The 16,108-nt window shown below is 52.5% G+C and overlaps 2 protein-coding genes across 4 annotated transcripts in view; both read right to left on the minus strand.

Annotated features, from left to right (window-relative positions):
* Pard6g (par-6 family cell polarity regulator gamma) overlaps window positions 1-16,108 on the minus strand; it is a 1,244,350-nt gene that overhangs the window by 1,033,193 nt on the left and 195,049 nt on the right. The gene's annotated exons all lie outside the window — the stretch shown is intronic.
* Slc66a2 (solute carrier family 66 member 2) overlaps window positions 2,468-16,108 on the minus strand; it is a 30,839-nt gene continuing 17,198 nt past the window's right edge. For both annotated transcript variants that reach the window (XM_051202246.1, XM_051202245.1), the window contains 2 exons: window positions 10,673-10,889; window positions 2,468-3,580 (listed from right to left, as the gene is read on the minus strand). In XM_051202246.1, the coding sequence (XP_051058203.1) occupies window positions 3,373-3,580; window positions 10,673-10,889 (425 nt within the window). In that variant the 3' untranslated portion in view covers window positions 2,468-3,372. The remainder of the gene's footprint in view (window positions 3,581-10,672; window positions 10,890-16,108) is intronic.

Below are 16,108 nucleotides of genomic sequence, written 5' to 3' on the forward strand. Positions count from 1 at the left end.
ACACGTGGGTGGGAAACAGGTTTGAAGGGGCGCATAGCCCCCCAAGTTCTAACTTCTCTTTGCAGGGGTAGAGGAGAAATCTCAGCCAGAGTTGACCTCAGTTCCTCCACACCAGCTCAAACAGGTGATAGGTTGCTTAAGGTTTGCAGAGGCCTTTTAACCCTCCCCCTACCCTCCCAGCTGAGCCATGGTAAAGTTGTCTGGTCTCCAGGGGATGTTGTTCTCTTCCATAGGCACGTTTCCTATGGAACCTTGACATGGTTCAAGTGAAAACAAGACCCTGGGTGAAAGATCCCCCAGTGAGGTGAGGGGAAGTTCAGGGGGAAGATGGCGAGTCCACCTCCAGGAGGCTCCTGCTGGGATGCTGGGATGCCAGGGAAGCTGAGCAAACAGCATGCCCAGTTTTATATCCTCCTGGGAAGGTTTTGGGGAGGTGGGGAGCCCTGGTCTCTATAGGTGGAGATGCCCAGAGTGGATGTCCTGCTAGCTCAGAGGAATGTGTCCTTTCCTGTCTACCATCCTCAACAGAGCTGGCTGTCACACCCTGCCACATGGTAACAGGTGGCTTTTAATGCCCCTGGTTGAGAGTGCTGTTACTGGCCAGAACGACAAGGGGTCCCTTGCTCATTCCTCATGGCTTCCCTGGCTTCCAAGTGACAGAAATCTGAAGTTTACTTCCGGGATCTTCATGGAGGAAGTCAGTGTACCGGCCTAGCAGGAGTCCATACTGTCCCTGGAGAAGGGGCCACCTTGAATGCCAGCCTGGTACAGAAGGGTTCTCTCTTGGCTATATCTATCTGCTGGTACAAAAATCCCTCTTGAGACCTAAGTAAGCCCAAGGCCATTGCTACAGGAAGGGTAGTTCGCCCTGAAAGTCCCAGATCTATCTTCAGTGTGTGTTCAAGGTCTACCCATGCTGTTACATGCTGGGGAGGCACGCCTGAGTGCACTGGGCTAACTTCCATCTCTACCTGCCCCTTGGAGGAAGCTCTGGCTCTTCCACACCCTGTATCTTCCTCATTCCTTCAAGGGTATTGAAAAAACAAACAAACAAACAAACAAAAACCTCTGTTGGTTTTAGCCCTGGTGGATGTGGGCCCGGTAGCAACAAGGCAGCTCTGTTCTGGGGAGGGCTGCCATTGGGGCTCAGCAAACCCCATGCCAGCCTTAGCCAGGCCCATCCTGAGCCAGTTTTATACATCTGAAATCAGCGCACCCTTTTTGTCTCAAGGAGATGTGCAAAGATCCCAGAGAAGGTGGGATGCTCTGAAGAAAAGTGGAAGAAGATTCTCTCCGGTGGGTACCTGGCCTCCATCCCTTGCTTGGTCCTAGAGGAATGCTGCTGGAAAGACCAAGTTACCTGTTTGCTTCCCAGGACCCTCTCCTCATATCCAGTGCCTGGATAGGTGAAGCCTATTTGTGTACACGTCTGTCACTCCATGCCACCCCTACCCCCAGAGACATAGCATGGACACCCAAACCCAGAGTCCTGGATTCAATTCTCCCACCAGCCCTGGGAGTGAGCACCATGTGAGGCCAGGCTAACTGCACTGTCAGGGCAGTGTGTACCAAGAGCAAGAATGCCTGCAAAGTCAAAGGCTGGGGTGCTCTGTTTCTACTGTGTACACTTGCCACGCCCCCAAATCACAGGGAACCAACTCCCTTTCTAGCTCTAGGAATTTCGGGCTCAGCGTGGATCCCACGGAACACAAATGATTCCCAGCTAAGAGGAACTCAGCTTACTGCTGTGAGAAGAAGTTAGCAACTTTTTATTTGGTTGCAGTAGATTATGGCAAAGCCTGTGGTACAGGGGCCCCAAATGGGCTAGTACTGAGCTCACATAGGGGCCTTGCTAAAAGCTACTATGCAGCAGGCAGTGATGGTGGCCTGATGGAGGACCTCCCTCCTGATGGATAAGGCTTGTGACTATCGTAGGTGTGATATGCGTGCATGCGTGCAATGCAGGCAGTGACCCAGCGGTCTGCCGACACCCTGCCAGCCTAGAGAACAGAGGGGTGCCTTACTCCAGCGCTTCTGTCTCCTCACTGTTAAACAGTTGGTCCCCCAAACCTTCTACTTCAACAGCTTGGAAAAGCATAATCCCAATCATGACTGTGTACCTCTGGCTTACCTGGAACCCTCTGTCAGCTCCACAGAGGGCAATTTGAGTCCATTCATCCCAGAAGGCCACATCCTCAAATGCCAGACAGATACCCTCATCCACCCAGTCCTGGTCCAAGGCCCCTAACAGCCACATGAGTCAATCCAACCTAATGCAACCCTGCACTAGTCTCCGCCTCCCAACGAGAACCAGTCACCCTTCCCCAAATATTTGTACCACCATCACCAGCCTCTACCCTACATCTCACCCTGCTCCTGCCCTGCGCATCTGCTCTGATTCTATCCTCCCTACTGAACCCACGAGCTGTTTATTGACTTAAAGACACCACCACATGGAATATGTTCAATTCAGCAGCTGGGCCTGCAACCGATGGCATTTACTTTGGAGGTAATTACCACTACAGACATCTTCCTTCATTTTTAAAAAATATAAACATCTTACAAGCATCTTACAGACCAGGGAGTAAGCAAGAATCTCACTCACACACTTAGAAAATCTGAGGGAAGCTTGAAGGTGGCACAGTGTGGACTCTTCAGCCATCTGGTGAGCCACCACGACTGCCAGAGCTCTTGTGCTGACTGTGGAGGGCATCACTGTGTGCACAAAGGCCTTCTGCCCAGCAGAAGGGAAGAAACTGTTATGTAGAAGCATCTAGAACATTCTGGACCCAGGAACCAGCCAGGTCAGCACAGGGCTGCCAAGCATACATGATCTCATGGTGGGCAGAGGGAGGGGCAAACACAGTGACCAGGATCGGGTCCGCAGCTTCCATCTCTATCGGGGCAGCAGACAAACCCGTGGTACCCACAGGGGAGCACAGGGCAGAGCATGAGGGCACACAAGCCACCGGCAGCCATGGCTGCACACTGTCTAGAGCACCACGGGCTCTGCCAGGAGAGGAGAGGCTCGCTGAGGGAAGCTTGCTGAGGAAGGGACTCAGCGGGTTGCTGGGCCTGCCATTTTGCGCCAACCTGTTTCAGGGTCAGGCCAGTGTTTTTCTGAAGGAGGTAAGGAAGGACGCCTGTCTTTTCTATCCCTTAAAAACAGCACAGAGCCAGCCCTAGCTTCACTGTCCCTGAGTCCCCCACCTGAAGGCTGTGGGGACAAGCACTCCACTCCATCACTCTCTGCCCCCACCCGGCCTGTTCATCTGTGGAGCGCGCAGGGCCAGCCCCCTAATGCGGGCACATAGGTTGGGGACTCAGCACCCGCGGCTGACTGGTCACACATCCTTGTCTTCCCTCGATGCCTCAGAGAGCCTTGGTACTGACAGGGTGCACTGTATGGGGTGCTGGCTTCTGGGGGTGGTGAGCAAAGGCATAGGCCTGCCCCAGGATAGCCAGGTCCACCAGCACCTGCAGGAGGCCACAGACAGAGAACTGCAGAGGCGCGCCATTGAGCAAGAAGTACGCCGTCTTGAAGGTGTCGCCGCTTGTCCACATGAGCACCATCTTGAGACTGTAAGGACACAAAGGGACCGTCAGTGTTGAACCAAGGACAGGGACATACATGGGTATGGGGGGACTTATACACAGGTCCGCAGTGTTACCCAAAGGGCTAGGGAGCACGGTAAGAAATGGGGACCACAGAAGGAGGTGGGATTTCCTGACTCAAGCCTGCCCAACCTACCACCTGGTGCCAGAGAGAGAGAGAGAGAGAGAGAGAGAGAGGGAGGGAGGGAGGGGGGAGGGAGGGAGAATGGCCTACCTCACACCAGAAACTGGGAGTTCTGCCACCCATGGGTCACACTATGGCTGTGCCAGGCCCTGAGGAAGGCTTAATCACAGACAGTCACAAGGGCTAGTATCCAGGGAGGCCAGGACCTCAGGGCTCTTCAGCCTGGCCCAGTGGGTCCCCACACTGGGTGCTACAGGCGTGAGGTGGGTAGGGAAGGCACAGGCAGGGCACAAAGCACAAAGGGGCTTCCCCAGGGCCTTCCCTCAAGAGAGGCTCCCATTAGAGACACAGAAATGGCCACTGCCTGTTGCCCCACACATCCCTCGTCTTCACACGGCCGCAGACCTGACGTAACCTCTTTCCTGCATAATAGATGCAAACAAGCCCAGCTTTCCTGGCAGCTGAACCTGTGGCACTAAGTTAAACTACATGCAGCCCAAGCGTGCAGGCTGCAGCTGATGCCCCCAGGCAGATAGTTGACTGTCGCTGACAACTGCAATTCCCCTAACACACCATGCAGGGGAAACCCCCAACATGCTAAAAACACAACCACTCTCTGCAGCATGCCAACCTTCCCCCCCCTGGAGACACCAGCGTGCTCCTTCCTGAGATGGCTGTCTCTTTATGCCAACCCCAGTACCGCAGCTCACATGCCCAAGAACCAAAGGGGCAGTACACCCAGGTGTGGTGGGGCAGATGGACTGGGGGTTCAAGATAAGCCTCAGCTACAAGGCTTTGTCTCAAACAAACATTACTGAAAAACCAATTATGAGAAGGCACCACACATACACAATCCAGATTAAAGGACCCCGATGGGTCGTATGGAGGGTGCTTTCACAGGTGGCTGGACAAGTCTGGGGCTGCAGGTGGCTGAAGCCAGTCTTTATGACACGACACATCTAGGGTCAGAAACCCCAGATTTCACCTCTCAGACAAGTGGCAATGTCTCTCATAATCCTACAACACCAAATGATCAGGGAGCGGTGTCCATAGCATCCTCTATGAGAGTCAAGCCCAGAATATAAGGAATAAGGCTTTTAGTTCTCATTTTAGAATCAGGTAATGAATGCCAGGGGCTGGAGAAAGGCTCAGCAGTTAAGAACATTGGCTGCTCCTCTAGGTTCAATTCACAGCACCCACAAGGCAGTTTACAACTGCCTGTGACTCCAATCCTAGGGGATACAACACCCTCACATAGACACACATGGTAGTAAAACATCAACCAGTGTTCATAAAATAACAAATTATTTTTAAAAATCAGGGAAAACCTAATCGTTGGGCTCAGAACACCCAGGTTAATAGACAGAGGGACAGCGGGAAGAAATCTGGGTCTTATTGGATCACCCGTACAAGCAACATCACCCTCACAGCTCAGCTCCAGTACCCCAGAAGAGAAGCAGAGCATGGGGAGGGTTGGGCCACATCTGATTCACCACCTCTCAAACAGCCCAGGATCCCCCTACAACAGACACACAGACAGGCCAAACTTCCAGAGGCCTCTGGGACAGACACACCTCTCCAGGCCCCCAGGAAATGCCTGGACAGTCATGTCTGTATACTTATTCCGAGAAGAAAGCAGGTGCTGGACTCTCAGGGTCCAGCCTTGAAGTCAGTGGCCCAAAGCTCTGGTCAGACAGCAGGCTGTGCTGTACAAGGGACAAGCCATGGCCTAGAAAGGTTTGCTGCAAACCAACATGAATTAGGAAAGCCCTGCAGTAAAGTTGACTAACCTGTCCCTCAGAATCACAGGTACATGGTGAGCACAAAACATGCAGAGGTGGCCTGCATGACCCAGTTAGACACCCAGTGTCACATACTTATTGCGTATGGCATCCCTTGGGCTCAACTCCAAAGTCTGGCAGAGACAGGTCCGCAGCACAGGATGTACAGCTGTAGGCCTTAGCCCCAGGCCACCTGTCCCTGCCCAGGCCACCTGCCCAGCACCTCCCTCTTAAGATCCCATTGGCCCCAAGTGCATAGTTGTATCTGTGACAGCAAGTGGAGACATGAGGTAATCGCTGGAGCATGGCAATGCCCAATGCCAAGGGTATTCTTAGCCTCTTGGATTCTTCCTATGGATGCTCTCTATCCTCCAGGAAAGATAGCTTGTTGGTGACACCAACACCATCCTGTTCCCGGGACAGGAATGTATCCATGCTGACCTTTTGACACACTCTGGATGGCTCAGAGAGATAGCAAGGAGACTGTGGTCTACACATCAGAAGCTACAAGGCCTCTGGATACAGGGAAAACTCATGGGTCAATTTCCTGGGACTGTTGCTGCTTCGTTTGCTCTGAGGCAATGAGCACTAGCTTTTCTCCGCACTAGGAATCCCCAGACCCTTTGCTTCAGCGACATCTGCGTGTGCAAAGAGTGAACATTGTCCCTGTAATCCCAGCACCCAGGAGGCAGGAGGGTCAAGTGTTGAATAGGCATGATGATGCACGCCTTTAATCCCAGTACTTAGAAGAGAGAGGCAAGAGGATCTCTGTGAGTTCAAGGCCGGCCTGGTCCACATAGCAAGTTCTAGGACTATATATAGAAATCCTGTCTCAAAGAGGGCAAGGGGAAGGAAGAAAAATAGAGCCCAAGGGCAGCCTGGGGAATTAGGGAGTAGAGATACATTGCATCCCACAGAGTCTGTCACTCAGCCTTGGACGGAGGAAACAGCTGGCCTAGGGTCTAGCCAAAAGATACCCAGAGTGCAGGGTATCTGCCCTCCTAGTTTGTGAGCCTTGCAGTAGGACAGACTGTCATCCCAGAGGCACAGATATTCTGCTTCAAGATCGCATTCGAGATCAGGAAGTAGCGGGTGGGAGCTCAAGACCACATGGCGGCCCGGGCCAGGCTGCAGTTCCCTCAAGGCTGCCTCTCTGCCCAGAGCTGGTTGCTCTCTCTTCAATGGGCCTCTTGGCCTGACCCTCCTGCCCTCCCCCACTGTTTTAATCTAGGCTCTCATTACCTCATTCTTGGCTCCGGCATTTTTCTTCCAAACCAGGCTGCCAGATCACTGCTCTTAAAATACCTCCTCACCTCATCTTTGCCCTGGGCAGCCGACAGGGGTGCCTCTCATTGGCACCCAGGACAGTAGAACCAACTGTTGCACCTGCTCAGTTCGCCTTCCCGCATCAGCCCACTGACATGCTCACCATGCTGACCTCAGCCCAGGACCCAGTCGCCGCCACAACCCCCAGGACTGACCCCTGACTGACCCCAGTCATGTCCCCTTGGAGGTGATTTGTAACCCTGGGTTAGGCAGTTCTCTTAGACAGAACTCCAAGAGCAATAAAAGAAAAGGCAGATATACTCCATGTCACTAAAGCTGACAGGGTATTAAGTCTCCTAGACTCCTCTTGCAATCCTAACATAGTTGGGAATTATCTTCAATTCATAATCCTCTTGCCTCCACCTCCTAAATTCTGGGTTTCCAGGTACGTACCCCATGCCTTGTTTGTGGGATACTGAAAATCAAACTTCCAGAGCATGCTAGGCAAGCACTCTACCAACCAAGCCATTCCCATCCCCTAGAGTTGAAACTTAGGCATTTGCAATAGACATTGAAAAAGTAGGCAGACAAGCCAGATATAAGGGAAGTATTCATAAATCATATATTTGACATAATTCAAATACCCAAAATAGAATGTTTTAGTTCTTACAATACAGTAATAAAACACTACAAATACATATTTTAAAATGGGTAGGGATCCCAAAGAGACACCTTCAAGGACATAGCCAAGGCCACATGAGATTCCCATCGTCACTTAATTGTCAGTGACATACAAATGAAACCACCATGAGCCAGGTACTTCACACCCACAAGGATGTTAGGAATAAAGAACAAACAAGAAGAACTATGGGGGCTCAGTCCACCACCACCACACACACACACACACACACACACACACACACACACACACACACACACACACAGCTGGTGGAATGTGAAAATGTGCCTCTCTGGAAAAGAGGCTGATAGTTCCACAGAGGTCACAACCAAGCCAATCATGTGGCCATTCTATGCCTACATGCTTTCTCAATAAAGGAAAACACAGTATGTCCACAGAAAAACTTTACATGAAGCCAAGAGAGCATGAGTCACAGCGTCCATCAACTGAAAACAGACATTTGGTATACCCACGTAATGAAGTCATGGACAGGAATGAAGCTCAGGCCAGACACAGATGGCCACACACTATATGATTCCACAGGTGTGTAACGACCAGAACAGGCCAATCAGGAAAGACAGAACTCAGGTAAGAGGTGTGGAGGAGTCGGGGTCAGGTGGGCATGACTGCTAATGAGTTCAAGTTGTTCAGCCATTATTGTGAGGAAACTGCTCCAAAACTAGAACAGGGTGCCGGCTACAGTCTATGCCTGACCTAACATGCACCACACAGTTGACTTGCGGTACATGAATGGTTTGTACCAGTGGGTGGTTCCTGCCCTTTCTGCGGTGGGCACTGTGAGCAGTACTTCTCACAGAGCTGTCAGAATGAACAAACAGCACAGGCTGATTATTGAAGTCTGGCAGTGGCAAAGACATGTCCCAGAAAAAGCATGCTGGGTTTCCTAAAAGGCTATAAATGCAAGGGGCCTGCTCAGAGGACCAAGGCTAGATCTGTAGCATCATGGGTTAAGCAAAGCCCAGCTTCTGGGAGCTTCTCACTATGGCAAGAGCCCAGAGTCCCAACTGGATCCTGCAGAGTGGCCTGGTGACACAGTTCAGGGTCCAGTCCCTCGGCCTCCTTGACTTTTAACTGCCCATGGTCTAAGCCTGCCTGCCTCCTTCTCATCCTGTTCTCGCATGGCCTCCAGCCTCCCTCATGTGGGCCCTGCCTCTGAGCATCTTCCCTGCTACAGTCGTCAGGCTCTGCAATGCTCTCTCTCCCCATCGTGCGCTTCCCCAGCTACTCTTTCCTGTTCCATGCTGTTAAAGGCTGCCTAATGCTTGGCTCCCTCTTATCTTTTACACCCACTCCTGTTCTCCAGTAATTACTTGTTAGGGAACAGTCTTCAAATCTAGTAAAACCTGGAGGAAGAAGATTGCAAATACCCCCCCGGATCTGCCCTGCAGAGTTCACTGCATTAATTAGTAAAGTCATTCCAAACATATCATCATTCATCCCTGGCTCCAGAACCACAGCCAGTTAATGTTTTTCAAGAGGGAAATTATTCAAAAATATCTCGAGCAGTAGCTACAAGGTAGGCAATCTGCGTAAGTGCCTGTGGGGTTGTGTATACACGCAGGCATGCCTATGTGTATGCGTGCTCATCTGTATGCATTTGTAAAGACTACAGAAAATCTGCTCTGAAGGCCACCAGAGTTAAAAACGAATCCTGGGAGTTCCCTGACTCCCAGGCCCAGGAATCCATATGTAAAAGTACAATTGGGTTGAGGTCCCAAGATAGATCTGGGTTAGTCCAGCACTCCGTCTGGAAAAGGTGCGGACACGGTGGGGCTCAAGATATCCCCAACTAGGATTCCTGGTGGGCAACCCTCATAATCGTGTCCACCCCTGCAGTAACGGAAGCTTGGCCAGCAAGTACCTCTGTGCACATAAAGGCGCTTAGTACCCGGCCCCAAGAAGACGTGCTAGCAGGGAGCCCTATATCTCCTTGGCCCAATGACACCTTCTCTAAAACATCTCTGTCCTCAGGTGAAAACGGGTCACCAACACTCAAGTTTTGGAACAGCTGCTGCAAAAAGTTAATGGCCTCCAGACGTCACCCTGTGGCTTTTCCTCCATGCTCCATCCGTATCGACTGACTCAAAACTGGAGCTCAACTGTGTACCCACCAGCCCCAAACCAGAGCTCCATAGCTACAGCCCCAGCGGGTATAAAAAAAGCATCCAGCCCTAATTCAGAGCTCCAGCCACCCTCACTTGGGATCCACTGGATCTGCTGTGGTCACAACTGTCAGCCTACCTCTGTCCTGCCCACAGTGTATCATGTCAGAGCCTAAACGGCGCTAACTTCCCTCACCCTAACCCTGAACCCACACCTCACATATGGACCTTCACTCTACACACGGGCACAAGACTCAGACCTCCAACAAAAAAACTTCAGAGAGCCACTGAAACAGTGGCCGGCATGATCCTAAACCTCTGCACTATCCAGCCAGTCCCTTCTTTCCTGGATTTGGTTTTCTCAACAAACAGGATGCTGTGATTCCAATGACATTAAGGCGCCACCACGGCACACAAGGACACAGAGGACCCCCCCCCCAGAGAAAGGGGGCCTCTAGTGTCCTCCACAAACGGTGGGACGGCCTCAGTGTGAAGTGGGTGGGGTCTCGAGGAGAAGTAGGACGGAGTCTCAGAAGTGAGCGGGCGTCTCTGAGAAGTTACCGGGGTCTCGGTGTGAAGGGGAATGTGTCGAATTAAACCCACGGCTGTGTTGTTCTCCTCCTCACCAACTCATCTGTACTCAGGAAATGCTATTTCCTTGGAGACTTTCCAAGGGTCTATGGTCCTGTGCTAGACAGATGTCTCCAGACACTTCTTAGCATGACCCTCACAATGGCTTTACCCACCCCCTCCCCCCCCCCCGACACTTTAGCACTGGAAGACTGTGGCGAGTCCCACTGTGAGAGAGCCATAGTTGGAGCGCCTTTGTTAAGGTCACCTGCCCTGCCGCATCCAGCTGGGGAGGTAACATGTTCCTCAATCCCTGGCCCTGGGATTGATCTCCAGCTTCTGACAGGCCACGGTCTCCACAGAGGGTTTCTGTTTCCCTCCCCTGCCCCCTCTAAACATATCTTCTCAGACAAGGGTCAAAGACTCAGTGTGCTTAAGCGGCCCGATTTCATCATGTTGTCAGTGTTCAATGGCCCCAGTGAGTGCTGGGGAACCTCCTCGGGAACACCCCTACCTCATGCCCTCCGTGGAGCGGTGACGGTAGTTTCGATACAGCTGTGGCACGCCCAGCATGGCCTCGGTCAGCACAGCCAGGAAACCCAGTGTCTCCACAAACAGGGTGGAGTCGATGGACAGGTAGGTGACATAGCCGGCCACACCCGTGAAGGCCAGGACACACTGCACGTAGTCTGCGAAGCTGCTCCAGTGCCAGAAATGGTGAGCATCGAAGTCTGGAGGGGGGAGAGAAAGAGGAGCCTCAGTTGGGAGAGCAAATTGGAGCCAATGGGGAGAGAAATACCAAGGCATGGGCGGGCCAGGTCAGTGAGGAGAAATGAATGGGTGAGGAGCGATCCAAGGTTAGTGTGGAGGAGAAATACAAACAGGTCAAGGCCGGCCAGTGGCGACCGGGACAAGTCTACTCAGAGGAAACCTGAGTGGGTCAAGCTCAGTCGGTGTAGATGTGGATAGCTCAAATTCAGTGTGAGAAGAGATGTGATCAAGCCAGTCAGGGTGGAGAGACACAAGCATGCTGAGGTCAATGTAGGGAGGTGAGAGAGAGCATTCCAATAAAAGCAATTCTAGAGACTCTTGGTACCAATACTGAGCCGACAGAAAGGATGCCGAGCCCTTCAACTTCAACCCGATAGTTCTAGGAAGGAGCCCAGAACATTGTACCACAGCCTCTGGAATCTGACTCCTCAGTTAGAACCACATTCTGCCCTCTGTAACTCTGGTTAACCGTGTATCTCCATCCACTAGGTTAACGCACCCACCTCCCGGGGCTGGTCTAAGGGTTGATGCGTCATTCTATGAGTCTTACGGTGGTTTTGGCCCACAGGAGGGATTCAGTCAGCACACAGTGCTATCTCTACATTCTTGGTTGCCACAACAATAGCCCATTTTGTTTGATGGTAGACTGTGGCACATTCACAAGCAATCACACAAATGGACTAAATGACACTTCAGCAGGTGAATACTTGGGGCCCTGGAGACCATGGCAGCTGCAGGGAAGCTTCCGATGAGAAGGGAAAACCTGACTTAAGAGAGGATGTGGCATGGCTATGTCTAACCTGGTCTCAGATCAGCAAGTCCAAGACAGAAACATTCAGCAGGTGTAGGTGGGCGGGGCCAGAGATGCCAGGGCATCAGTTCTGCTGAGTGTGGCTGTTTTTATGGGGTGGTGGGGTGTTTTTCTCTTCTATTTGTGCTACTGTTTTGCTTTTGGTGCTGGGGAAGCACTGTAGGCAAGTGATCTACCACTGAGCTAAACCCCAGCGCAATGAATACAATGTCATAAGGAAAAAAGCTAGCAGATTACTGACCTGTTATCCCTGTTTGTAAATGAAAACTGGACTGACCTTAGCATGCAAACCACAGCAAAGCTGCAGCCCTCGGGTTTTCAGGGGCCCAGCCTGCCCTGCATCAGCATTTCTGCCTTCTGCATGGGAACTGTGCCTGTGAGTCAGCAGGCCAGCATCTCCCTGTGCCACAGAGCAATCAGCCCATGTCAGGGTGTGTGTGGGTTGGGGGGGGGGGCTGATTAACTTCCTCCTAGTTACCCAGACTCAACACACAAAAACAGGGCAGTTTTTAATACTGCCCAGAAATGTCTTTTTTGGTTCCAGGACAAGAAGGAGTAACCTGGAGAAACCCCAGAGAGCACACATAGACCAGGGTACCTGCACCAAATGGCATTTTATGTGTGTCTCACACTGTCTTGCTTGGAGATAATGCTGTCCCATACCCACCCCACTTACCAGACTCAGAGACACAAAAGAGCCACCCTGTCCAAGGTTACAAGTCCCACTGAAGCCTGGACCCAGGAGAAACTCTACAATAAAGAGCTGTCTCTGGGTTTGGGGATCTCTGGGGTCCCCCTCCCGAGCCTCAGCCACAGACATGGGGCCCTAACAGCCTAGATGTGTAACGGATACATCAATAAAAATTCGACTTGGGGCCTGCTAAGGGCTAAAGGGAACTGGGGATGTCACCATATGCCATCTACAGTAAGGTCTCAAGGGTTGGTGGCCCGCGGACTATGCAAGGCTTTAGCTTCTCTGCACTCTAGAGTCTTCTTACTGCCAGGCTAGTCTGGACTCGGCCACACCTCTAATGTATCCTGAGGATGGCCTATGGGGCAGCAGGCACTGGCCTCTCGAAGTCCAGTCCTGAAAGGAACCTGCTCCAGGGTCGCAGAAGCAAGCAGAGCTGTCCTGAACTACACTGCCCAGGATGCACTGCCACCCTGTGCGTTCGAGCATCTTCAGGGACAGTGAAACCAGCGGAGAGGTAAAGAGATTCCCCAACGGAGCACTGGAGAGAAAGCACCAGCCCAATGCAGCAGCATCCCACGTGGCATGCAGTGGCCAGGGGCCTGGAGGCCAGGGGTCGTCCTCCACAGCAGGTAGCAAGGGCCAGAAGAGGGACAAGGGACAAGGGATGGCTCCCAGAACGGCTGGTTACTGAGAGGGCTGCGAGAAGACTTGGAGATGGCAGGGGAGACACAGCGCCCCAATACAGACAGACAGTGAAGAGGGCACTTAGGCTTTAATGGCCAAAAACAGACATTGCTGAAAGCTGATGCCATTCCTAATGCCATTGTGAACCTGTGACGAGCAACGGGATGGACAACCCAATAAAGCATCAACGGGCAAAAGGAACAGACAGAATGTGGCCAAGAAAAGCCAGCATCCTTGTGCCATAGGGCAAGTCCAGTCCTCCCGGGCCCGGTGAGCAGAGCCTGAGTTCACAGTTGCCCTACACTGCTATGAGGGGAAAGACTCAGCGTCCACCACAGCGCTGAGTGCAAAAAAGAAACCAAGTCCAAGCCAGGGCGCTTTTGTTGTTGTTGCTGTTGAGGTTATTGTTTACCCTCAACAGCAATGGTGGATGCCACTTTGAGACTGCCACCAACAACAGCACAATTAGACAAGGCAGTTGTGACGCCTGTGGTTTGCAACCCGTGGTCCTACGGTAGTCCACCAGCACCCTCGTGTGGCTCGTCTGTGCCAATTCAGGCAACGCCTTCCCTGGCAGACAGTCTGGGTTCTCTCAGCCCCTGCCTAAAGTCCAAGCCAATGACAATCCCAGACCCAGGGAGGAACAGGGTACAGGCAGGGCGTTCTACTTTGGAGTTCTCGGAAATGATAGTCACGCTCATAGCCAGCAGAGGACAGGGCTCTTCCAGGGCCAGCAGTGACAGTAACCTCCCAAAAGCTTGGGGGGAGGGGGCGCTGATTCTTGTCAGTAACATGAAGTAGCTGATAAGGTGGTGAGCTGGGTAAGGACAGGCCACCCTGATGGCGGCATGACTCCATATGTATCACCTCACAGCTCAATTTGGCAAGTGGGGCTGTGGCACGCTTCTCTCCAGTCCCCAGCCCTACCATGGCAGGCCCACAGCCCCCAGGCTCTGGATGGTTTCTGTGGCTGTCATGCTGTCCCGTATCATCTGTGGCAGAGACACAGATGGAGAGAAGGAGCCCAGCTGGCCGTCCAGAGACCACACCTTAGTCTGTGAATCTGGGAGAGCCCAGAGAAGTCAGCTGCAACTAACACGGGCCACTCTTTCCCTGAGCCTCACTGAACAAGGCCACCTAATGAGGCCCAAAACTGGGCAGCCCCATGCCTGCAGCCATCACAGACCCCTGGGCCAATACTCCAGAACAGCCCCCACCATCCAGGACAGCGGCATCAAGGGAGACATCTTTAAACCTATCAGGAGAAACAAGAAATGCAGCCCTCTGGCCAAGCTGGGAAATTAAATGACCTACCCGGGCTCTGAACAGGAGACCAAGCAGAAACAGGCTCAGCAGCCACCTCCCAAGCCTTCTCCCACGAATCACACAAACATGCTTGTTTTCAAACTCAAAGGCCCTTCCTGTGCCAGGGTCCCACCGGCATGCTATACCACGCATCCCAACCAGGGATGGAGGCACACACCTGACTCCGGAGGCTTAGGAGAAAGAACAGGTCTGCCCAACAATGTCTGTGTTGACTTACACTGAAAGAATGTTTTGTAAAATAAACATAAAGGGTAACCACCCATTTCTTTTCACTTGTCTGGGAGATGGAGCCTTGGACCAGGTGGTCTCAGATTCCTGAGTCTCCGGAGTCTGGGGTTCCAGGTGTGCCCTGCTGTGCCTGGCTTTTTCATCACGTTGGATGGACTACTGAAAACTCTGCACTTCTCCGTGGCTCACGCACTCGCTACATTGTTTCCTCAGCAGAATAGAAGGCCCTTCCTACTGCCCAGCAGCATCTTCTGCCTGGATCACCTGAGATTGCCAGACATGTATCCTCCTCAGACCCCCCAGCCCGAAGGGTACCAGACCAGCCCTCCAGCCCCCAGCCTGGCCAGACACTCGGTCAGAAGACCACCTGAGCCAGGGCTTCCCAGGTAAGGACCAGAGAGAGGAAGACCAAACAGGCAGAAACCAGAGCCCAGCACAGGGTTACCAAAGTCAAGAGCAAATCAGGCTCTGCTCCTGGGGGACCCCGAGGCCTGTTGACATTGACACTCTGGGCAGTTGTGTGGAGACAGCCTTGTGTTTGGAAAATATACTTAACCTCAAATGGCTCAAGGAAAATAATAGTAATTGTAGTCAAAACTAAACTTGGTGACGTCCAAACAAATTAAAATGAAAACAAATGGCTCCAAGCCTAGCCAGCCTGGTTCAGATCCATGCACTGTCTTCCTTCCTTCAACTAGTCCCTGGTCCCGGGGCCAAACCTGCACAAGATTCCAGGGCATGGCGCCGCACCTGATGATGAGAGCCACACACCCCAAACCAGTGCCAACTTCCCCTCTGCCTGAATCCAGCTCAGATACACCAATGGGTTTTTAAGGTAACAAGACCTCCTGCGATGGCTGAAATGGCCCTCCTGGCCTTCCACACCAGACTGCTGGTCAGGACTCACCCCAGCACCGCCCTGGTCCACAGCAGACAAGGGTCAGGCAAGGATGGCTGAGAGGCAGAATTGGAGTTCCGGGACTGGAAGCAGGGAATGTTCAGTTCCCTGCTCCTGGCTTCCACACAGGGTCCCCTGGGAAACTGATTGGGAGCACCCACTGCTTTGCCAGAACAAAACAAGCAGCTACCGAGGCCAGCATCCCGATCCAGTTTGAAATTGCCCAAATAAGGCTATGTCATGGTGCCACTGGTACCACATCCCTGCAGTAGCAGCTCCGGGAGCCAGGGAAGCTGGAGTCAATGGTGCCCAGTATGTACAGGCTGTTGGGGCTGTTGACTCTGCCTCTCCCCTCAGGAGTCCTTTCTGGCTCTCTCCTTACCCAGGCACCAACAGACGGATGGAACACTCAACTCCAAGAGATTTTTCCCTCGATGGCACTGACAGGTAGCACTGAAGCCTGCAGTCAGTCGGTATGAGATGCTCTTCCTTTAGCAGGGCTCCCTTCAACAGAGATGACCCAGGAGAGAGGGTTCAG

The sequence above is a fragment of the Phodopus roborovskii genome, unplaced genomic scaffold (genome assembly GCF_943737965.1).
Source record: "Phodopus roborovskii unplaced genomic scaffold, PHOROB, whole genome shotgun sequence".
NCBI classification, from domain to species: Eukaryota; Metazoa; Chordata; class Mammalia; order Rodentia; family Cricetidae; genus Phodopus; species Phodopus roborovskii.